Raw genomic sequence first — 24,310 nt, forward strand, 5'->3', positions numbered from 1 at the left:
GGGAAATGTAAAATGCAGTAGAAATCAATAGATGTCATAATTGAAGGTAATTAAGAAGCGCTTCTTTGCACAAGTGATTGGCTACCAGACTGCTAGTATTCTTCAGCCTTTAGCATTTATGACATTAGTGTTACTTGTATAACATCTGAGTCATTTATTAGTGATATACTTTCATTCCTACTACAGTAGGATTTCTTCCTTTCCCTTGACTTCACCCCATTTCTTTTTATTTCTTTAAAAAACCTTACTACTCCCTCACATCTGCACTTAGCATTGATGCTTGTTTGCTTCAGTCTGAAGATTTCTTTCATCTGAAATTGTACTTGATAAGGAACTGTTTCACCATGTCCCTAAGAATAGATTCGGATAGCAAAGGCTGCAGAATTCTTAAAAAGTGAAACAACTACTTTTGTATTGCTTCTTAGCCAATTTGGCTAACTTTAAAGATTTTCCTCCGTGTATCTTGCAGTATAGTCATGGTTGTATTAGAAAGTTACTACTTTTACCTAGCTCTGTTAATGGTAGCACAGACTATGTATGCCTCATATATATACTCTTTTAAAACTCCAAATACAGGGGCGCCTGGGTGGCTCAGTGGGTTAAGCCTCTGCCTCCGGCTCAGGTCATGATCCCAGGGTCCTCAGCAGGGACCCTGCCTCCTCCTCTCTCTCTGCCTGCCTCTCTGCCTACTTGTGATCTTTGTCTGTCAAATAAATAAATAAAATCTTTAAAAAAAAAAAAACAAAAAACCTCCAAATACATCACTTAAAATTAAACAGTCCCTCAAATAAGTAGAATTATGAGAACTTAATATTATATATTTATTCTTGAGCTCTGTCCTGGATCCTCTTGTACTCTTCATGAGCCCCATGGGTAATCTCATGCACTCCTTTAGTGACATCTGTATCAGTGCTGTTCTGTGTGGTAACCAGTAACTAAATGTGATTATTAAAATTTTCAACTAGGTAAAATTAAAATTTACTTGCTTGGTTACATTAATGACATTTTAAATACTTAATAATTATATATATGTAGCTCATAGCTATCTAAATTACAGATATAAAATGTTTTTTTCATCATTCAGAAAGTTGCTTCATATAGCGCTGCTCTATGCAATTTTAAATCCAAAAGAACTGGAGGAAGTCCAGATCTCTCTTATCAAAGTACCTTCGAAGTATATCTACTTGGATGTCCAGCAGTCACTCGCAGTGCACATGTGAAGTCATACTTACCTTCTTTGCTGCAGATATACTCCTCTTGTGTTCCTTGTCGAGAAAACGGCATCTCCATCTACCCATGTATTCAAACCAGAATTTTCAAGTTACTCACTCTTTCCTTTTTCTTGCTTCCTTATATAAGCAATAGCCACATCTGGTTTGGGTCCCCCCAGCCATTTTCTAATCTGTTTTCTGTATTATAGCCAATGTAATTTGTGAGTCTAAAATGTGAGTCTGGTTCTGTCATAACTCACTTAAAACACTTTAATCATTCTTAACTCCCCCTTGCGATGAAGCTTCAACTCTTTAACATGGCTTTCTTGGCCTTTCAGAATCACATCTCTGCTTAGTAATTCTCTAGCCCCATCTCTTGCTAAGCTCTATTCCTTCTTTTCCTCATCCTTTCCTCTACTACATTTTAGCTATATTCTTCCTAGGCCTTTGTATCTTCTATGTTCTATCCATTTGGCAAACCTCCCAGCCCCACCTCTTCCTCCTGGCTAATTCCTCTTCATCTTTCAGGACTCAGTATAGACATCACTTTTAGGAACTGGTTTACACATACCTCTCTGGGTTCCTGTAGCATTCTGAACTCATACTTACGGTAACACTAACACATTGAATTATAATTGTTTATGTAAATGTATTTGCCATTAGACAAAGTTGTTCAAAGGCCGCTACCTACCTAATCTTATTCATTGCTGTGCCTCTTGTACTGAACACTAGGCACATAGTAGGCTCTCAGTATTAGTTGACCAAATATTTTTAAGGTTATTAGAAACCTAAACTTCTAGGGGCTTCTGGGTGGCTCAGTCAGTTAAGCGTCTGCCTTCAGCTCACGTCATGATCCTGGGTTCCTGGGATCAAGCTATACATCGAGCTCCCTGCTGAGTAGGGAGCCTGCTTCTCCCTCCTTCTGTAGCTCCCCCTGCTTGTGTTCTCATGCACTCTCTCTGTCAAATAATTGAATAAAATATTTTTTAAAAAGAAGAAGTCTAGATGCTTGAGAAGTCACTCTTTTATTTTTGTCTTTTTTTTTTTCTTTTTACCTATTTCATTTTTTCTATTATTTAACTTATATTTTACAAGGTCTGCCTGGTATCGGGCACTGTTAATGACTCAGCACATACATTAGTGAACAAAATAATAATCCCTTTCCTCCTGGAGCTTACATTCTGCAAAAAAGACAGATAACAAAATCTAGAAAATGTTAGTTATGAGGGCTGAGATGAAAAAGTAAGAGAAAGGGATATAAATTATCAAAGAGGAGTGCAATTTAAAAAAGATTGACTAAAGAAGGCCTTCCTAAGAAGTTCACAATTGAGTAGATTCTGAAAGGAAGAAGTGCGCCGTAAGAATATCTGGGGAAACAGAATCCATGACAGTGGGAACAGCAAATGCAAAGGACCTGAGGTAGGAGCCAGCCTGATTTCCTTGAAAAATAGCACATAAGTCATTGTGGCTATAGTGGTGTGAGGATGGGCAGAGAACAGAAGGAGGTTAACAAGATGACAAGAGCTGGGGCACTTGGGTGGCTCAGTCGGTTAAGCCTCTGACTTTGGTTTCAGCTCAGGACATAATCTCAGGGTCGTGGGATCGAGGCCTACATCGGGCTCCACACTCATTATGGAGTCTGCTTGAGATTTTATCTCTTTCTCTCAAAATAAAGATCTTTTTTTTAAAAATGACATGGGGGGAGGTGCCTGGGTGGCTCAGTGGGTTAAGCCTCTGCCTTCGGCTCGGGTCATGATCTCAGGGTCCTGGGATCGAGCCCCGCATCGGGCTCTCTGCTCGGCGGGGGGCCTGCTTCCCTCTCTCTCTGCCTGCCTCTCTGCCTACTTGTGATCTCTGTCTGTCAAATAAATAAAATCTTTAAAAAAAAAAAAAAAAAAGTTTAACAGAGCCCAAAAGGACAAGGAAATTGAGGATGTATGCAAATACATAATGGTAATGATTGGCATGGATTTTAAATTGCATAGGATGGGAGTCTTTGCTAAAGGCCTCAGCTGTTTATACATGAAAAGCAAAGCAATCTAGTAAATAAATTGTACACTACTGAAACTTTTGTTTCAGACTTTGTAGAATTCATTTGGGATCCCTTGTCGACCTCACAGACAACAAGTTTAATAACACACTGCAGAGTGATTCTTGAAGAACTTTCCACTTGTGCAAATGAAGTTAGTAAAGGCAAACAGGTAATAATTTCTAGAGTTAATAAACATCTTGATTTATTTATAGATTAATTTTGTTCTAAATCTTTGTTTACAGAAGATGCAAATGAAGTAATTACCAAATAACAATTTGGGGAGAAATAGATTTACTTTTCTTCTTTTTGATAATAAGATGAAAGAATATACCTTCATATTTATGAACACTTTAACAGGGATGACAGTCATTATTAATTATAGGATACACATACATGTAATAAGACCCAGATTATTATATTATTAGTTTATTCCTCTCTGTTCAGTGGTCTGATTTTTGTTCCCATGGTCCAGCCAGCCATTTTTCAGGTTTGTGATTATACTTTGGACCTGCAGAGATGAACAGGCATAAATGCATTAGTGCAAATTTGTTCCTTCTAAGAGGGAAAAATAATTATTTACTTTTTTTTTTCAGCAATAATCTGGTATTATGGCTTCACTTTAATAATAATTTTAAAATTAGGTTAACATTCATTATATTAACTAGTTACTTGTAATCGGCCAAAGTTAAGAGCAGTTATCTCTTTAAGGATTCCAAAAGTTCAGTGAATATGGAGCACCTGGCTGGCTCAGTCAGTAGAGCTTGTGAGTCTTGATCTTGGAGCCCGAGTTCAAGCCCTATATTTTGGGTGTAGTTTATACTTAAAATTAAAAAAAAAAAAATCCTTAAAAAAAAAAGTTTAGTAGGATAGACTTTCATCTTACCATTATTTAGAATTGAGTTTTGTTCAACATAAGACCTAAGGAGAGACCTTTTAGAGGCTTTGGTGAGAATGTGTTAAATCTTATTTTATTGTGGTACTCCTTTTTATCATTCTGTTTTTTGATGAGAATGTCACATATTCATACAGCTAAATCAGTAAATCAAATATATGTTGAGCTTTAAGGAAATTGAGAGAGATGGACAGTCTGGAGAGCGTCCAGAGTAGAATAAGCAAAGTGGTTGAGAAGCAAGGAGGCATGTCACATTCATATTCTGAACACCATTAAATTTTAGCACTGGGAGTTATTATGAAGGAGGGAAGCTGTAAGAAGTAAGAGGGAGAAGAGGGAAACCAGCATAATTCTGTCTTCAAGCAACATGTGATCTTAAAGGAAATAAGATGTGCATAAATTGTTATTTAAGGGGCGCCTGGGTGACTCTGTTAAGCTCCAACCCTTATTCCCTGCTCAGGTCTCGGTCATGAGTTCAAGCCCCACGTTGGGCATGAAGTCTACGTTAAAAATGAAAAAATAATGTTATTTAAAATAGAAAGTGAGAAGTGGGGGAAGACAAGGAACAATTATTTAATTCCTGCTATGTATTTCGTACTCTCTTGGACCTTGTTCCTGTGTCATCTTAGTTCTAGCTGCTCTATTAAAAAATGGGTGATAGCTTCATTTTACAGATGAAGATACAGTCTCAGAAATTGATTCATAGTAATACCTTGAATTAGAACTAGGATTTGAACCTTAATCTTAAAGCCTAAGCTCGTGTCACTGACCACATTGCCTCTCCTCCCCTCCCCCAACCTGTGCAGCCCAGATAAAATACTGTGAAATTTTCAAATAAAGATTCTTTATTTGAAGAAGGAGTGGGTTTATTCTGTGTTGTTACAGAGCATTGAATCAGGATCAGTAGATAAGAGCCACAAGGAAGTAGATATGGAATCTTATATCTGCTCTATGGGACTATGTAAGTGTAACCTAAATATAAATAGTGCTTTACTATTTATTAAACACTTTCACATTGTCTCATTTGATCTTCACAACCTTGTAGAATGTGTTGACTTTAACTCCATTTTACAGATGAAGAAGCTGGGGCCCAGAGGGCCATATCGCTTGTAAAAGGTCACTTGGGGGGGGGGGGCGCCTGGGTGGCTCAGTTGGTTAAGCAACTGCCTTCGGCTCTGGTCATGGTCCCAGAGTCCTGGGATCAAGTCCCACATTGGGCTCCCGGCTCCATGGGGAGTCTGCTTCTCCCTCTGACCTCCCCTCTCATGCTCTCTCTCACTCTCTCTCTCTCTCAAAATAAATAAAAATCTTTAAAAAGGTCACTTGGGTCTTAAGTGGTAGACCTGGCACTTTGTAATTTATAAGAACTAAAATCTTTCAAAAGTGTTACAGATCCACTCATGAAGTTCTTATACCAGCAATTTTTATTCTGGAAGCCCTCCCACAATGAATGTGGAAAATGGGTTCTTTGTGTAATCAGTAGGAGACTGGACTGCATCAGGATTTTTCAGCTTCAACAGTCTTGGCATTTGAAGCAAGATAATTCTGTGGAAAGTTGTCCTGTGCTCTGTAGTGTGCTTAGCAGCTTCCCTGGCCTCTAACCACTAGATGCCAGTAGTGCTCTCTAGTCTCCACAACCAGAAATCTCTCCAGACACTGTAAAACACTCCCTGAGTGTGGCATAGTCACTCGTACATAAGAATCTCTGAACTACATAGTGTTCCTGGCTACTGAGACAGTTTTCCTTGCCAGTAAGATCACTCTGTTTTTTCAGTGATGTGTAAGAAATTGAAGAGAATGAAAAAGATTCTAGAATAATGGACTCAAACAGCATAGTTCTTGTTTTCAAAGTAAGCAGCAAATGATTCTATAAGCTAATACCTGGTTGAGAATAGTTTTGATTCTTGATAAGATTCTAAAATAGATTATTACAGAGGTAGATTATGAATACCTAAAAAAAAAAAAGTAGTAATTACTATAATCTGTCACTGATAGGGTTCCTAAATGCAGGTGACTGAAGCAAAGTGTCCCATATTATCTCAGTTACTTTCACTGATGAGTAAGGTACTGTGCAGGTAGAGTAGGTAGTGTATTTATGTTATACTTGTTCCTGTGGATTAAATGGGGAAAGAAGCTTAGCAATGTACAGTTAGGTACAAGAAACTGGTAAGAGTATGGCTATAGAATACTGGACCAAGAGGAACGTGGCTACCTTTGGGGGAAGCCTTAGTATTAGGTATCTTCTCAATATTTGCCCTGTTCAGTATTGAACTGGATGAAGTTGTAAAATGCCTGCTAATAAAATTTGTCAATGGCACAAAGCTAGGAATTCTGCATAGACTTAGAGATAGTAGAATAGTATTCAAAGGGATTTCAAATACTGAGAAAATGGACTCTCAAAGTATACAGTGTGAAAGGAATATATATTATGTCCTACCCCTGTATTCAGACATTCAACTGCATAAATAAAAGGAAAGAAATTGACTTGAAGCACTGTAAAAACTACTAGCTAAAGCTTTTAGAGTCTTTTCAAAGCTAGTTTAAAGAATGTATACGGAGTGTGTTTGTATGTGTGTCTGTGGTCGTTAAAACTTTACTGTTTGGAGAACTTTTTCCCCCCTATGAAATAATGTATTTGAATACTCGAAAAAGTTAATGAGCTCAGAGTTTAAAAATATATGAGTTTGTTTTAAACAAATTTTTGGAAATAATGTCAAATTACAGAAAATTCTCATGAGTAAAAATAGCATACTCATAGGCCCTTTACCCAGATTCACCTGTCATTAATATTTTGCTCCATTATGCTTTATTATCTGCTGTTCCATTGTATATATATAGAGTTTGTTTCTCCTGAACACTTTGTGAGTAAATTGCTTATTTGTTAAGAATAAAAAGTCTGGGGGAAAACAAAAAAATGTTTGTTACATAATCATGGGACACTTACATTTTCAGTAAACTTCATATACTTAATCTACCATCCATATCCCACTTCCAACATTTAACTCAATAATGTCCTTTATAGCATTTCTTTTTAGAGAACTGTTTTTAAGAAACACAAATTTAAACAATATGGAAATATTTGTCAAGGCTGGCATTTGAAATGATGTATTTTAAATGGAAAAGAACTTTTATACAATATTGTGTGTAATATAGCTCCCAAACTGGAAACACCTGGATATCCCATCATTAGTATTCATGTGACAGAATATATGCCCTACAACAATGCAAATGCACTAGCTACAGCTGTGTGCACCAACATGGGTGAATAAAGTTTTCTTGTTACCTCACTGATAGTGATTTTAACACCTGATTCTGTGTTACAGTATAGTACAAATTTGTACTATGCTTTTAAAATTACTACTTTTGGTAAATGACCTTCTACCTATGGCTATCACTGATACTTTTAAATTTTTGTATAATAGGACTTACTTAAATCCGTTGTTGTGAGAATGAAGAAAGCAATAGAAGATGATGTTTTTATTCCTCTGTATCCAAAGAGGTAAGAGCTTTTGATTTTTAGATTATATGAAATAGCTAATCATGTAACACAAATTTAAGAATGTAGTGCAAAAGAAACGAAAGTAAGTGTTCTCTAGGGGCACCTGGGTGGCTCAGTAGGTTAAAGCCTCTGCTTTCGGCTCAGGTCATGATCCCAGGGTCCTGGGATCGAGCCCCGCATCGAGCTCTCTGCTCAGTAGGGAGTCTGCCTCCCTCTCTGCCTACCTGTGATCTCTGTCAAATAAATAAAATCTTTAAAAAAAAATTAAGTGTTCTCTCAAATATACATACACCTAATAAGGAGCAAATTGGGATTTCAGCAAAATAATTCAATTTTTCATGCCATGTATGATACCTGACACACTTGGACTTAGGTGTGTTTTTTGTTTTGTTTTGTTTTATGTTAACATGGCAGATGGCATCGCAGAGTGGTTAAATCCAGAGTGGTTAAATTCTGGAGCCCAGATTTACTAGGTATTTGACTTTGGGCTTGTGTGCATCAGTGTCTTTGTATATAAAGTGAGGTATTAATGCCTGCTTCACAAGACACTGTGAAGATGAAATGCATGCTCAGAACAGTGCCAGCTCAGAAAGCTAGAAACTCTGTGAATTATGGATTTACTTCAGGAAACAAGTAGGGTTTTTTTTGTTTTCCTTGGCTGAGGAGATATTTTTCCTAGATGAAAAATGTTGCTATGGCTGTTGCCAAAAAAAATTACTACCTGTGCTCTCTTCTAGGATTCTTAAGTTTTCAGGTCTCACATTTAGGTGTTTAATCCATTCTGAGTTTGTTTTTTTGTATGGCAGAAGAAGGTGGTCCAGTTTTCCAGCACCATTTGTTGAAGAAACTATCTTTTCCTCCTTTGAATGTTCTTGCCTTTGTTATTGTAGAATCAATTGACCATATAAGTATGGGTTTATTTCTGGGTCTTTATTCCGTTCCATTAATCTATGGGTCTATTTTTGTGCCAGTACCATACTGTTCTGACTACAGCTTTGTAGTGTATCTTGAGATCTGGAATTGTGACACCTCCAGTTTTGTTCTTTCTCATGATTGGTTTGACTGTTTCGAATTTTCTGTTGTTCCATACAAATTTTAGTATTATTCTACTTCTGTGAAAAATGCAGTTGGTATTTTGATAGGGATTGCCTTAAATCTTTAGATTGCTTTGGGTAGGGTGGACATTTTAACGGCATTTGATCTGCCAATCCACAAGAATGGAATTAACTTTCCGTGTGTTTTATGTTGTCTTTAGTTTCTTTCATCCATGTTTTATAGTTTGCAGAGTACATGTCTTTCACCTCATTGGTTAAGTTTATTTCTAGGTATTATATTCTTCTCAGTACAGTTATAAATACAATTGTTTTCTTAATTTCTTTTTGCTACTTCATTATTAGTGTATAGAAATGCAACAAATTTCTGTATATTAATTTTGTATCTTGTGACTACTGAATTCACTTATCAGTTCTAGTAGTTTTGCTGGAATCTTCAGGGTTCTATATACAGTATCATGAAGGAAGTAGTATCTGAAGCATATTTATACATTTGCTAAAAAGACATCAGTTTATAGTACTGGATCATGAACTAAAGCAATCCAGTGAGCGTTCACAGGATGGAAGAGCTTCTGTGGAGAGAAAAGAAAGGAACTTCTGAGCTTTCTGGCTGATTTAATTGTGAAGAGATACCTGCATGTAAAAATTATGCCCTGTTAAAGTTTGTGGTATAATGTTTAAATAAGAAATCTATTCATATGGTTCAGAAGTATGAATAGTAGGAGTATGTATATTTTAATTTATATTTAAAACGGAGTCTTACTCCCTCCCCTCCTGCCCTCCATCCAGTTTTTGCCCTTCCTCTTCCATACACATAATAATCACTGTTAATTTTTTTACCTTTCCATAATTTCATCATGTAATTAGAATTAAATACTTATATATGCTGTAATCTTATTCCCACCCCATCATTCTATAGCAGAGAAGGTACATTTGTAACCATTGTCTTGTACCTTATTTTGACTTCGTATATCTTTGAGATCACATCACCACAAGAGTAGTTTCCTCATGTTTTAAGCTGCATAATTTGCCTTCATATAATGTAATGTAACTGGTGGGCATGGGAGTGAAAAGCCATTACCAACAGTGCTGTGAATAATTTTATAGACCCACCAACCGGTACATGTGCAAGTATACCGCCAGAAGGCATTCTCAGAAATGGGGTTGTTGGATCAAAGTATACATGTAACTGTAATTTTGATATCAGAGCACTCTACTTACATTCTGTTAATGTGTTAAAGTTTAATTTGGTTGGTTAAAAAAAAGGAGTTTTTTAAGCCCTGGTTCTGTAAGATTAACAGTTTGAGTTTTGTTCTTTCTTGGTTTCAAATTAGCACTCTTGAAAACAAAACATCACCACATTCAAAGTTCCAAGAAAGGCAGTTCTGGTCAGGTATAAAGGTAAGCAGAAAAACTACAAAAATAAAATTTTTCTCGTTTACTAGTATGTGGTAGAGTAGAGATTATCAAACTTCTGTAAAGGACCAGATAGTAAATATTTTCTGCTTTGAATGTCTGTTGAACTATTCAGCTCTCTGCCTTATAGTATAAAAGCAGTTATAAACAATATGTAAACAAATAAGCATGGTTGTTTCAGTAAAACATTACTTACGGACACTAAAATGTCAATGTCTTAAGTTTCACATGTTACAAAATACGTTTTTTTTTTCACCCAATCATTTCAAAATAATAGGTCATTCGTAGTTTACCGGCTCTGCAAAACCAGGCAGCAAGCTAGATTTAATCCACAGTCCATAGTTGGCTGACTCCTAGTCTAAAAGGTGAAGTCATTACTAAGTCAGTGGTAAGAGGGAGAGATGGTAAAAAGTTAGGTTCAGAAGATACTTAGGATGGAGCACTGAAAAGACTTGATGACTAAATTATAATTACATGTGAAGACCAGGGTGCTAGCCAAGTTTCTGACTTTGGCAGCTTGATAACTTGGAGGGGATACAGGAAGAACAGGCTTGAAGGAAAGCTAAAGGTCTGTTTCAGATGGTGAATTGAAATCTATGGGGGAAAATATAGGAATAGATAGATGTCTGGACTGCAGGAGGCAGATCTGAGTTGGAGATTGAGAAGTCAGCCACATGGAGGCAGTATTAGGAATGGCATGAAGCATGAGAAGAAGGCTAACAACACAACCTTGGGAAACAGGGACATGAGGCAGGCAGAGAAAGTGAAGTCTTCAAATAAGCGTTAGAATTTATTGTGAAACTTAGAGTGGTCACAAGAGGGTCGCATCATGAAAACTAAGCAAAGAATTTTTAAGAGTGAAGACTAAGTATTAAATACCACCCAAGAGACCTGGGAGAAAGACTGAAAATGTTTACTGGATTTGACAATTAGAGGATCTTGGGTGACCTCAGCAAACTTTTTAATAGGGTGAATCCATATTTGTTAGGTGGTTGAATCAGGGAAAACACTTTCCAGAAAGAAGGAACAATGTCAGTAATGACACAAAGTGTAGAAAGATTGCATGTTAGAGTAATAAATATAGTACTGGAAAGAAAATGGAAATCATAAAATTCACAAAGATATGGATTTAGAGGAAGGAAAGGCAACTAATGTTAGTTTTATTAGAATATCATGTTTTTTAATCTTATGTATCAGAGCAATGACAGTTTCTCAGAATAACACATTAGTAACAGTGACACTGAGTTTAACAGCAGTCCTTTATGAATCTTTGGGTCGTGTGGTCTTGCAACCGATGACCCCAGACTCTGGGAGTGTGAATGGAGGAGGAAGATTATTGATCTGGAAAGGGTCCAGTGAAGATTGAGATGATGTTGGGTGATAGTCCTAAGAAATATGATGAGCAAATATATGGAGGTTGTAAAGAATTAGGTATTTGTTGAGAAAGGTTTTCTAGTGATTGTAAAATTGATAGACCAAGGTTTTATGTTTGTAGGAAACTACTACCTTTTTCCTTTAGGGGAAACAGCTGCACAGTCACTTAATACTTTATTTTATTTTAGCTCTTCCGCAATATTCTTCTTTGGAATGGTCTCCTCCCAGATGACACCTTGCAAGAACTAGGACTCGGGAAGCTGCTAAATCGTTACCTTATTATAGCTCTTCTTAATGCCATACCTGGGCCAGATGTTGTTAAAAAGTGCAACCAGGTCAGTGTAATTTTGTTTTTTAAAATCCAATTAATACGGTCTGTATTGTGGGGCATCTGGCTATCTTAGGGGGTAGAGTGTGTGACTATCTCAAGGTCATGACATTGGGGTATAGAGATGACTTAAAAAGTTTAAAACCTATTTTGTAACAATAATTAAAATTATTGTGGTACTCATAATAATTTAATACACTAGAAGCCCAAAAGCAACCAACCTCTCAGTATTTAAGGATTTGTATACTAGTTTGAATTATCTCCAGCAGGGAAAAGAAAAATTATTTAATAAATGATGCTCGGCCAGTTGGTTAACTCTTTACAGAAAGAATGTTAAATCCTCAACTTTCACTAAATACCAGTATAAATTTCAGATAAAGTATAAAAAAGAAACTGTAAAATACTGTACTAAGAAGATAAATGTATCTTTTGAACTTAAAAGAGAAGAAATGGTGAAAAAAAGATTTAATGAAAGTATAAAACTTCAGTGAATTCAAAAACATTTAAAAGGTATCAAGATTATTTGATCATTGTTAAAACTGAAGGAGTTTCATTGGGGTGACCAGTTATTCCTTCTCCTTTTCTATAATTAAAAGTTAAAAGGAAAACTGAGAAATAAAAGTTATAATCCATAGAAGGATTAACATCCACCTGTTTAAAAAAGCTCTTTAAAGTTAGTAAACAATTCAGAGCAGATATTCCAGCTAAAAATAGACAAAAGACATGCAACAGGAAATTCACCAAAAACAGTATATGTAAAAATAATTTCTAAACTCATGGAAAAGATCAACAGTACTAATACGAGAAATGCAAAATAACATAGTAAGGATATTTTTATCGGTTATGCTGGCCAGGGGTTTTTGTTTGTTTGTTTTTGCTGTTATTTCCTGTTTTTGTTTTTGCTGTTATTTGCTGTTATGTCATAAGCATGAGGAAACAATTGCACATTATTTCTGGGGCACCTAGAATGGGTGATGCCAGGGTTCTGAGAAACAGTCTTCACTGGTGGAATGAGGGCTAGAACTCAATAGAGTTGGCGCAATGGGTACAAACCTTTAAAGTTCATACCCCTTGACTTAGGATAAATTCCTTGAAGTAAAATTGTTGAGTTAGAAATCAGAGATGCTCGGGCACCTGGGTGGCTCAGTGGGTTAAAGCCTCTGCCTTCAGCTCAGGTCATGATCCCAGGGTCCTGGGATCGAGCTCCACATCGGGCTCTTGCTCTGCAGGGAGCCTGCTTCCTCCAATCTCTCTCTCTCTCTCTCTCTCCCCCTGTCTCTCTGCCTACCTGTGATCTCTGTCAAATAAATAAATAAAATCTTAAAAAAAAAAAATCAGAGATGCTCATGTAAATTTGTGAGAAAATGCAATGGAGTAAATTTGAGATATAAGTGGCTTTATTAAGGATCTGTGACTCAGGCAGCATTCCATCTAGCAAGTAGATCCTCTGAGGAGTTGTACAAAATGAAAGGGTTTCATAAGAAAGAAGGTGAGACAAGAGAACTGTTAGCAAAAGAAAAGGATTATTTCAGGCTGGGACAGGGTCTTACTGGGGAAAGGAAAATGGCATGGTTTTTATTATACAGACCTCACTATAGTGCCTATGCAGAAATCTGGGGATTGACTGTTTAAAAGTGACATTCCTGGGATGAGTTGAAACTGCAGTTCAGGTCTTAGGTTTGCTATTGTAAGGAACAAAAGACTATTTGGGGCTTGTTTCTTTATCGGAGTTTAAGTACAAAGAATATTGTAGCATTATTTGTAATAGAGAGTTGGAAACAACTCTCCGAAAACATTGTCTATTCATCAGATAAGTCAGTTTTAAGAATATAGAAAAATGTTTATAAATTTAAAAACAACATAAATTAGACAGCAGTTCCTAACCCATCATGATTTTTTGGGCTATTGTTTTTATATCACACAGTTCTAAACTGCATTATCTCCCAAAAATTGAATTCATCGTCCATGCTATAAATTTCAGGTTCAGTTTAGTCCTCTTTGACCATGAGTCTACTACCAGAAATAGAAAAGTGGCAGGACATTCTCATCCTTTTAAGATGTATAAACTTTGACAAAGAAAAATTCTCGAAATTTATTCTACCATAACCATAAAGGGCTAAATGAGATGGACTGATGTTAGCAAAAAGCCTTAGATAACTGTTACTAAAAACTGACCATGTGTTTTGATTAACAGATAGCAGCGTATTTACCAGAAAAATGGTTCCAAAATTCTGCCATGAGAACGTCTATTCCCCAGCTAGAAAACTTCATCCAGTTTTTGTTGCGGTCTGCACATAAATTATCTAGAAGTGAATTCAGGTAATTTGCATATTTGTATCTCCATAAGCATAGTTCAAGGATTCTATTTTACACTCAGCAATTTTTAGAAAAATTTGTACTTATTACTCTATTTTTAAAAGTCTATGGAGACTACCACTATAGAATTAGTATTTTCATGCACAACCTTTGGAATCACTATTTTATACTCACACCTCATGCCTAATAGTTCATATTTTTAAATGTAAATCTCTTCTAAAATAAGCAGTTCCAGAAAACTATCACACAGGAGAATTTAGGAAACTATAAATCAGAAGCCTCTTACTAATCATGTTTTTCATTTTCCTGGCCATTTTAAAATCTCAACTATTGTTTAAGTACAGGTCTGCAGCCTGCCTTTTACCCAGCAATAACGAGAATCTCTTTTGGATGTTTCATTAACAGCACTAAGTGTCCAGGGGCATCATTAACGCCACTAGGTGTATAGTGGTGTTCTGGTAAACCACTTCTCCAAAAGTTTAAACATTTTTTAAATAAAAAGCACAGATTTGTAGCATCCGTAGGTAAATATTCCCACCGAGGCTCCCCCCGTCATAGTCCTTACAAGCTGATAGCCCCACACCCACCGTAACTTTAAATCTACCATCAGCTTTCTGATGGTAGATTTACCTGCTTTTTAATCATTCGCATTAAAATTTGCCAGCATCCATCCCCTAATAACTACAGCTGAATGCTGTATGGAGAAGGTAACGTCTGAATATTTTATGCTATTTTAGATACTGGGTTAAAATTTTTGTTTCAGATTAACAACTAATGATTCACTATGCTTTCAAACCTTTTTTTGTTTTTCAGGGATGAAGTCAAAGAAATAATTCCTATTCTAGTGAAAATAAAAGCTTTGAATCAAGCAGAATCCTTCATAGAAGAGTATAACCTAGACGATCTGAAATCAGTAATTAAAGAAGTTTGAACAAACCTTGGGAAAGTACTAACATGAGATTTTAATATAATCATACTTGCCTCCTTTGCTTGGGGGCCAGGTGGAGCAGGACTCCATCTTGCAATCCTCCCCTTACCTTTTGGTATCATGAAAGGCTGCCCCCCTGTGGTGGTTGCAGGAATTAAGCATTAAGAGTTTAACATAGTCCCTTTGATTCTTCTCACTTTTCCAGCTGAAGAGAGAAATTGAAGAAACCTTGCTGTCTGGGCTTTGGTGAGTCTTCTGAACTGCACCATAAAAACATCTGTTAGTTTTCTTCACTTTAACTATCTCTGTTTACAAATAAGTTAAAATGTAAAACTTAATTGGAATGAAGTATTTGCTAAGAATTAACTGAGTAAAGGCATTTTAAGGTTTATTGATAACTACTGTAACAGAGGCCAGTGAAACCTCCCTCCCCCCACCCCACCCACAGGATAGGTATTACCTTTTTTTCTTACTCCATGCAGATTTAGTAGCTATAAAAAATCTTATTTTAATTATTCATTTTGGCTATTAGAGATTAAGTACTTTTTTTTCTTTTTGGCTATTTGTAATTTTTTTTTAATAACCCATTCATCTTAGGGATTTGTCAGAACCTTTTATATTTTAAAGATACTGTTTTCCCTGTCCTGTGTTATAGTTTCCTCATTGCCATTTTTATTTTAATTTTGTGTATGATGTTTTTAGTGTGCTAAGGTCATCATAGTTGTTAGGTACTTGACTACTCTTTTGTTACTGTTTTTTCATTGGTGATAGGCTTAGATAGGAAACAGTTATTTTAAATACTCAGAACAGGTTATAAACTTCCTAATAAAATATTGGTGTAATAGAAAAGAAATTGAAAAAATTACTAGTAAATTCTCATTTTGAGAAATCTTTTCTTAAATCTATTTGTTAAATAACTCAAGAGCAACCCTGAATATGTATTTTATAAATTATTGCCCCAAAGATAATCAGGAAATCTTTGATTATATAGGATTTGAGCATGTGGCTTCTGCCATTATCACCTCTAGTTTTGAAGTTGGTGTATATTTTAACAGATTGATTTGTTATTTCTCCTGCAGTGAAGACTTGTGATTCACTAATAGGAATAGTTTAAATTTTCTTTTAGTTACACAAATTATATAGGAATGGAATCTCTTCTAGAAATTCAAACTATTACTCAGAGGCATTTAGCATTCCTGCACAATTACTGTCCCAGAGGTGACTGTTGTTTTCATTTTAATGTTATCCTCTCAGACCTTTTCTCTACTTACAAACAGGTGTTAACATAAGTGACATTGTTATTGCATATGAAATTTCTAATTTTTATTAATAAAATGTGTATTTGGAAACTTTCCTAAGACTTCTGCATTTTTAATTAAAGATGTCTTAGATATGTCCCCTATGTTTTTTTATTTGAGCAGAGAGATTTCTCTTTTTGTAGAATGGAAAATGTTAGAACTGCTTTCAAAAATACAAATTGATTTAAACTCCCAATAGCTTAACTACCTTTCATTATACTGGACTTCATTATACTTAGTGTTTGAACCTCAAGATTTTTATCCATCATATACTCTAATTGAGGATATTCAAAAACATATGTGAAACTTGCTTTTAATTCATTCCCCAGGCCAGGTTTTTTTCTTTGTCTCCTCTGTGGAATGGATGGAATGAAAGGGAGGAACACAACTAACAAGAACAAAATCTTGAGTTAGAAATTCATATCTCAGTTCTCTCCCTGGGTTTTTTTACCTTTTTCACAATAAAGACTGTGAAGTTTTTAGAGTCAGAAAGATGACTTTAAAGCTCTTGATTGTTAGGAACCCAAAAATGCCTTGAAAAAACACCTCAAAACAACGGATTTTTGCATTTCCTAGGCCTGTGATAAAAAAACCTGAAAAAAAATATTACAGACCAATATTCTTCATGAACATATGAATAAAATCCTTCAGACATTAGCAAACTGAACCCAGCAGCATGTAAAAAGGATGATAATACATCTTGATTAAATAGGTATTCTTTTAGGAGGGCAAGGTTTAACATTAGAAAGTCCAGTCAGTAGGATTCATCTATGAAGAGTAACAGAGGAAACCATATCATCTCAATTGCAGGAAATGCATTGGACGAAATTCAGCATGCTCTCACAATACAAACGTGGGAGTGTAAGTTCCTCAGTCTGATAAAGAGCATCTGCAAAAGAACATCTACACTTAACATCCTATACGTCATGGTGAAATATGAAGCAAACCAAGGATGTCTGCTCTCACCATTTCTGTTCAGGATTGTTCTGTAGCTATACAATCAGTCAAGAAAAAAGCATAAAGATTGAGACATAAGAGTTGAATAGTCATTCACAAATGATAGGACTGTTTACATAAAAAAAAAAAAAACAAAAACCTTATGCTCTCCACAAAAAAAGAAAACCAACAAGAATAAATGAATTTGGCAAGATCTTAGAAAATCAATGCCCAGGCCATGCTGGTAATCTGACTGGAAACAGATTTCAAAAACTAGCTTTCCAATAGCAGCAAAATTATAAATTACTTAGAAACAAATTTATAGAAAGATATGCAAGAACTCTGCACTAAAAAGCAAAAAGCATTGCTGAAGTGATGTTTTTAAAACAAAGGGAGAGACCTAGCATGTTCATGAAGTGGAAAACGAACTTTGGTTAAAGTGGCAATTCTCCCTAAATGTATTTATAGTTAGCTATTCATATCAAAATTTCATTAGACAATTTTTTAAAAGATTTATTTGACAGATCACAAGTAGGCAGAGAGGCAGGCGGGGTGGGGGGGTCAGGGGGAGGCAGGCTCCCTGCTGAGCAGATCCTGATGTGGGGCTCGGTCCCAGGACCCTGGGATCATGACCTGAGCCAAAGGCAGAGGCTTTAACCCACTGAGCCATCCAGGCACCAGGACATACGGGACAGGCACCCAGGCATATGGGAAGAGAGACTGCAGGGGGGAGGGGCCGGCTCCGAGCAAGCGGTAGAGCAGTGGAGCACAAAATCAGAACTTTTAGAAGTCTGCTCTGCAGAAGGATGTTCCTCCAGTGGCTAAGCAGGGGGTGGAGCCCTTGCTGAGACGGTGTTGTCTCAGGACCTGCGGAGTCACAGAAACCAGGGGTGCCTGAGTGCAGCAGAGCTCCCAGGTATTGGAGCAGGAAGCCAGCTGCAGAGACAGAGCCAAGGAGTGGGCTTTCAGCTCGGGGATGCCATAAACTGTGATCCAAGGTACAGTTGAGCCACTACTCTTCAAGCAGGGACCCCACAAGTAGCAGAAATAAGGAGGCCCCTCCCCCAACTTCCTCCACTGGGAGGAGTGGCGTAGGAGCCTACTGCAGGAATCTGCTGTGTTTGGAGACCAATTGGGGCTGTGCACCAGAGATAGAAACGCTCAGTCACAGGCCGGGTGAGCTCAGAGCAAGCTGGAGACGAGGGAGATGGGAGGGATTGACTGGTTTTCTCTGAAGGCACACTGAGGAGTGGGGCCCCGAGCTCTTGGCTCCTCCTGGTGGACACTGGAAGGCCACCATCCTCTTTCCAGTCCTCCAAAGCTCTACGGAAAGGGTTCGGGAAACAAAGGTGAGATCAAAATCAAGATTATTTAGCCTGGCCCCTGACAAGGGCAGTTCAATAACACCTCGGGCAAAGACATTTGAGAATCACTACAACAGGCTCCTCCCCCAGAAGATTAGCAAGAACACCCAACCAAGACCAAGTTCATCAATCAAGGAGAACCGTGGAACTCCAGAGCTAGGGGAATGCAACACACAGAATTCATGGCTTTTTTCCCCATGATTCTTAATCTTTCAAAAATAAATTTTTAATTTTCTTATTCTATTTTTTCATTTTTTCTTGTTTCCTATTTTAACCTTTTTAAAACTATTTTATCAGTACCTTTTTAAAAAATCTCTAAATTTTCATTGTTATAGTCATCTTCTATCCCTTCATTGTATTCAAACTAATTTTTTGTATACATATAAGTTTTTCTTTCTTTAAAATTTTGGGATACAGTTTCTTCTAACAGAAATCTAGCATATGGCTTTGTTCTAGTCTCCAGCCTAATCACATTCTCTTTTTTTCCTTTTTTTTTTTTTTCAACCAACTCTTATCAATTCTTTTTAGAATTTTTTTTTAAATATTTTATTTATTTATTTGACAGATAGAGATCACAAGTACGCAGACAGGAAGACAGAGAGAGAGGAGGAAGCAGGCTCCCTGCTGAGCAGAGAGCCCCATGCGGGCTTGATCCCAGGACCCTGAGATCATGACCTGAGCCAAAGGCAGAGGCTTAACCCACTGAGCCACCCAGGCGCCCCTAGAATCTTTTTTGATTTTCATCTTTACAATCATATTCCATCCCTTCATTGTGTTCACCCTTATTTTCATATATATGTTTTTCTTTCTTTAAAATTTTGGGAGGCAGTCTCTTCTAACATACTAAAATACACCTAAAAAGCAAGTGTGTGGCTCTCTTCTAATCATATATATGTATTTTTTTCTCTCTTTTTTCTTTCTCCTTTCTTCTCCCCCCGGGTTCAGGTCTCTTCTGATTGGGTTAGTGTATATTTTTCTGGGGTCATTGCCTTTTAGTATTTTGTTATTTAATATTTAGTATTTTGTTCTCTCATCTATCTGTTCTCATCTATTCTTATGTCATCTATTCTTATCTGGATAAAATGGCAAGGTGGAAAAACTCACCAAGAAAAAGAACAAGAGGCAGTACCAATGGCTAGGGACCTAATCAATACACATGTAGGATGTCAGAACCAGAGTTCAGAATGACAATTATCAAGATGCTAGCTGGGCTTGAAAAAAGCATAGAAGAGGGTGCCTGGGTGGCTCAGTGTGTTAAGCCTCTGCCTTCAGCTCAGGTCATGATCTCAGGGTCCTGGAATCGAGCCTTGCATCAGGCGCTCTGCTCAGCAGGGGGCCAGCTTCCCCTTCCCCTCTGCCTGCTTCTCTGTCTACCTGTGATCTATCTCTGCATCAAATAAATAAAATCTTTAAAAATAAATAAATAAAAGTATAAACACTAGAGAATCCCTTTCTGGAGAAATAAAAACCCTTTCTGGAGAAATAAAATCTAACCAAGTTGAAATCCAATGAAGTTGACATCAAAAAAGCTGCTAATGAGGTGCAATCAAAAATGGAAGCTCTTTACTGCTAGGATAAATGGAGCAGAAGAATTAGTCATATAGAAGACCAAATGATGGAGAATAAAGAAGCTGAAAAAACGGGAGAGAAACAACTACTGGACCACAAGGGGAGAATTCGAGAGATAAGTGATACCATAAGATGAAACAGTATTAGAGTAATTGGGAACCCAGAAGAAGAAGAAAGAGTGTGGGGCAGAAGGTATATTGGTGCAAATTACAGCAGAGAATTTCCCTAGTTTGTGGAGGGGAACAAGCTTCAAAATCCAGGAGACACAAAGAACCTCCCTTAAAATAGGTCCACACCCCATCATCTAACAGTAAAACTCACAAGTCTCAGTGACAAAGAGAAAATCCTGAAAGCAGCTCAGGACAAGAGGTCTATATATTCAGAACACTAAATTAGAAAAATAAGCAGCCAAGAATACTATATCCAGCTAGGCTGTCATTGACAATAGAAGGAAAAAAGCTTCCAGGACAAAAACAAAAAAACAAAACAAAACAAAACAAAAAACTAAAACTAAAAGAATTTGCAAACATCAAGCCAGCCCTACAGGAAATATTGAAAGGGTCCTCAAAGCAAAGAGAGAGCCTAAAAGTAACAAACCAGAAAGGAAGAGACAATATACAATAACAGTCAACTTACAGACAATACAATGGCACTAAATTCTTATCTTTCAATAGTTACCCTGAATGTAAATGGACTAAATGCCCCCAAAAGACGCAGGGTATCAGAACGGACAAACAACAACAAGACCCATCGATTTGCTGTCTGCAAGAAACTCATTTTAGACCCAAAGACACCACCAGATTTAAAGTGAGGGGGTGAAAAACAATTTACCATGCTAATGGACACCAAAGGAATGCTGGGGTGGCAATCCTTATATCAGGTTAATTAGATTTTAAGCTAAAGACTATAATAAGAGATAATAACAGACATTATATCATACTTAAAGGGTCTATCCAATAGGAAGATCTAACAATTTTAAATATTTATGTCCCTAACATGGGAGCAGCCAATTATATAAACCAATAAATAACAAAATCAAAGAAACACATTGACAATAACACAAGAGTAGGGGACGTTAACACCCCACCTCACTGAAAGGGACAGATCATCTAAACAAAAGATTAACAAGGAAATAAAGGTTTTAAATGAAACACGGACCAGATGGACATCACAGATATATTCAGAATTTTCCATCCCAAAGCAACAGAATACACATTCTCTAGTGAACATGGAACATTCTCCAGAATAGATCACATCCTGGGTCACAAATCAGGTCTCAACTGGTACCAAAAGATTGGGATCATTCCCTGCATATTTTTAGACCACAATGCTCTGAAGCTAGAACTCAATCACAAGAGGAAAGTTAGAACTCAAATACATGGAGGCTAAAGAGCATCCTATTAAAGAATGAATGGGTCAAACCAGGAAATTAAAGAATTAAAATTCATAGAAACAAATGAAAATGAAACACAACTGTTCAAAATCTTTGGGACACAGCAAAGGTGGTCCTGAGAAGAAAATATATAAGAATACAAGCCTTTCTGAAGAAACAAGGAAGGTCTCAAGTACACAACCTAACTCTACACCTAAAGGAGCTGGAGAAAGAACAGCAAAGAAAACCTAAACCCAGCAAGAGAAGAGAAATAATAAAGATCAGAGTAGGGGGAGGAGTCAAGATGGCAGAGAAGTAGCAGGCTGAGATGACATCAGGTAGCAGGAGATCAGCTAGGTAGCTTATCAAACCATTCCAAACACCTACAAATTCAACAGGAGATTGAAGAGAAGAAGAGCAGCAATTCTAGAAACAGAAAATCAACCACTTTCTGAAAGGTAGGACCGGTGGAGAAGTGAATCCAGAGTGAAGGGAAGATAGACAGTGGTGGGAGGGGCCGGCTCCCAGCAAGCGGTGGAGCAATGGAGCACAAAATCTGAACTTTTAAAAGTCTGCTCCCCTGAAGACTCTGAATTGCTCCAGAGGCTAAGCCAGGGGTGAAGCCCACACAGGAACAGCGTGGCTTCAGGACCCATGGGGTCACAGAAGGATCGGGGGTGTCTGAGTGTCACAGAGCTCGCAGGTATTAGAGCGGGGAAGCAGGCTACAGAGACAGAGCTGAGGAGTGAGCTCTCAACTCGGGGTTACCTTGAACTGTGATCTGTGGCACAGGCCACTGCTCTATAAGTGGAGACCCTACAAGATCCAGGATGACCCCCCGGGAGAGCTCAGGGATCTATGGGGTTCGGAGACTCCACGTGGGGCTGTGTGCCAGAGACAGAGATGCTTGGTCACAGGCTGGGTGAGCCTGGAGCATAACTGGAGGCCAGGGAGATGGGAGTGTTTCAGCGCTTTTCTCTGAGGGCTCACTGAGGAGTGGGGCCCAAGCTCTCTCCTCCTCCAGGCTGGAGACTGGGAGGCCGCCATTTTCATTCCCATCCTCTGGAACTCTACGGAATGCATTCAGGGAACAAAAACTCCTGAAAGCGAACCCGAGCGGATTACTTAGCCTGGCTCCTAGTAAGGGTGGTGCATTTCCACCTCAGGCAAAGACACTTGAGAATCACTACAACAGGTCCCTCCCCCAGAAGACCAACAAGAAATCCAACCAAGACCAAGTTCACTTACCAAGGAGAAGAGCGAAATTCCAGAGGAGGAGAAAGCAAAGCATGGAATTCATGGCTTTATCCCCATGATTCTTTAGTCTTGCAAAGTTAATTAATTTTTTTAATTTTATTTTTTTTTCTTCTGCTAATTTTTTTAAACTTATACCTTTTCCTCTTTTAACATTTTTTAACTAGTTTATCTCAACAATACCTTTCATAAATATCTTTTGGAAGGGCACCTGGGTGGCTCAGTGTGTTAAGGCCTCTGCCTTCGGCTAGGGTTATGATCCCAAGGTCCTGGGATCGAGCCCCACATCGGGTTTTCTGCTCAGCGGGGAGCCTGCTTCCACCTCTCTATCTACCTGCCTCTCTGCTTGTGATCTCTTCCTGTCAAATAAATAAATAAAATCTTTAAAACAAAAATTTTTGAACCTTCTTTATTATAGTCATATTTTATCCTTCATTGTATCTAACATTATTTATTGTATACACATAGGGTTTTTTCTTCTAAAAAAATTTGGGGTACAATTTCTTCTAATAGATCAAAATACACGCTAAATCCAGCACAGGTCTTTGTTCTAGTGTCCAGCCTGAGCAATCTCTCCACTTTCTTTTTCTTTATTCTCCCAACCAACTTATCAACTCCTTTTTTAGAAATTTAAAAACAATACAAAAACTTTTCATCTCTATAGTCAAATTCCATCCCTACATTGTGTTTACCCCTATATATGTTTTACATTTTATACAATTTGGGGAGGTAGCTTCTTCTAAGAGACCAAAATACTCCCAAAATTAAGTGGGTGACCCTGTTCTATTCACCAGTCTAATATATATTTTTTCTTTATATTTTTCTTTGTTTTCTTTAATTTTTTTTTTCTGAACTTCCTTTTACCCCCTTTCTTCCCCCATGATTTGGGGTCTCTTCTGATTTGGTTAAAGCGCATTTTCCTGGGGTCTTTGCCACTCTTTTAGTATTTTATACATTCCTTCATATATTCTTATCTGGATAAAATGGCAAGGTGGAAAAACTCACCCCCCCCCCAAAAAAAAAAAAAAGAACAAGAGACAGTACTGAAGGCCAGGGACCTAATCAATACAGACATTGGTAATACGTCAGATCTAGAGTTCAGAATGATGATTCTCAAGGTGCTAATGGGGCTCGAAAAGGCATGGAAGATATTAGAGAAACCCTGTCTGGAGAAATAAAAGCCCTTTCTGGAGAAATAAAAAAAACTAAAATCTAACCAAGTTGAAATGAAAAAAGCTATTAATGAGGTCCAATCAAAAATGGAGGCTCTTGGGGCACCTGGGTGGCTCAGTGGGTTAAAGCTTCTGCCTTCAGCTCAGGTCATGATTTTAGGGTCCTGGGATCGAGCCCCACATTGGGCTCTCTGCTCAGCGGGGAGCCTGCTTTCCCCCACCCCCTCTGCCTGCCTTTCTGCCTACTTGTAATCTCTGTCAAATGAATAAATAAAATCTTAAAAAAAAAAAAAAAAA

General features: G+C 37.4%; 1 protein-coding gene and 1 long non-coding RNA gene across 4 annotated transcripts in view; both read left to right on the top strand.

The window, feature by feature from the left end:
• The window catches only part of GCFC2 (GC-rich sequence DNA-binding factor 2), a 42,832-nt gene extending 27,629 nt beyond the window's left edge, over window positions 1-15,203 (top strand). The window contains exons 12-17 of one of the 3 annotated variants that reach the window (XM_032880690.1): window positions 3,291-3,412; window positions 7,558-7,634; window positions 10,021-10,087; window positions 11,665-11,811; window positions 13,999-14,123; window positions 14,934-15,203. In XM_032880690.1, the coding sequence (XP_032736581.1) occupies window positions 3,291-3,412; window positions 7,558-7,634; window positions 10,021-10,087; window positions 11,665-11,811; window positions 13,999-14,123; window positions 14,934-15,051 (656 nt within the window). In that variant the 3' untranslated portion in view covers window positions 15,052-15,203. Of the gene's footprint in view, window positions 1-3,290; window positions 3,413-4,418; window positions 4,527-5,022; window positions 5,097-7,557; window positions 7,635-10,020; window positions 10,088-11,664; window positions 11,812-13,998; window positions 14,124-14,933 lie in introns of those variants that run through there. The other 2 variants (XR_004385352.1, XR_004385353.1) reach the window with 2 other exon arrangements.
• LOC116881133 lies at window positions 5,103-6,100 on the top strand. The gene is made up of 2 exons (XR_004385354.1): window positions 5,103-5,251; window positions 5,454-6,100. It is a non-coding gene; the product is annotated as an uncharacterized LOC116881133 (long non-coding RNA).
• Window positions 15,204-24,310: the final 9,107 nt, after the last annotated feature.

This window comes from Lontra canadensis, unplaced genomic scaffold (assembly GCF_010015895.1).
Source record: "Lontra canadensis isolate GAN:19392208 unplaced genomic scaffold, GSC_riverotter_1.0 scaffold71, whole genome shotgun sequence".
In the NCBI taxonomy this organism is placed as follows: Eukaryota; Metazoa; Chordata; class Mammalia; order Carnivora; family Mustelidae; genus Lontra; species Lontra canadensis.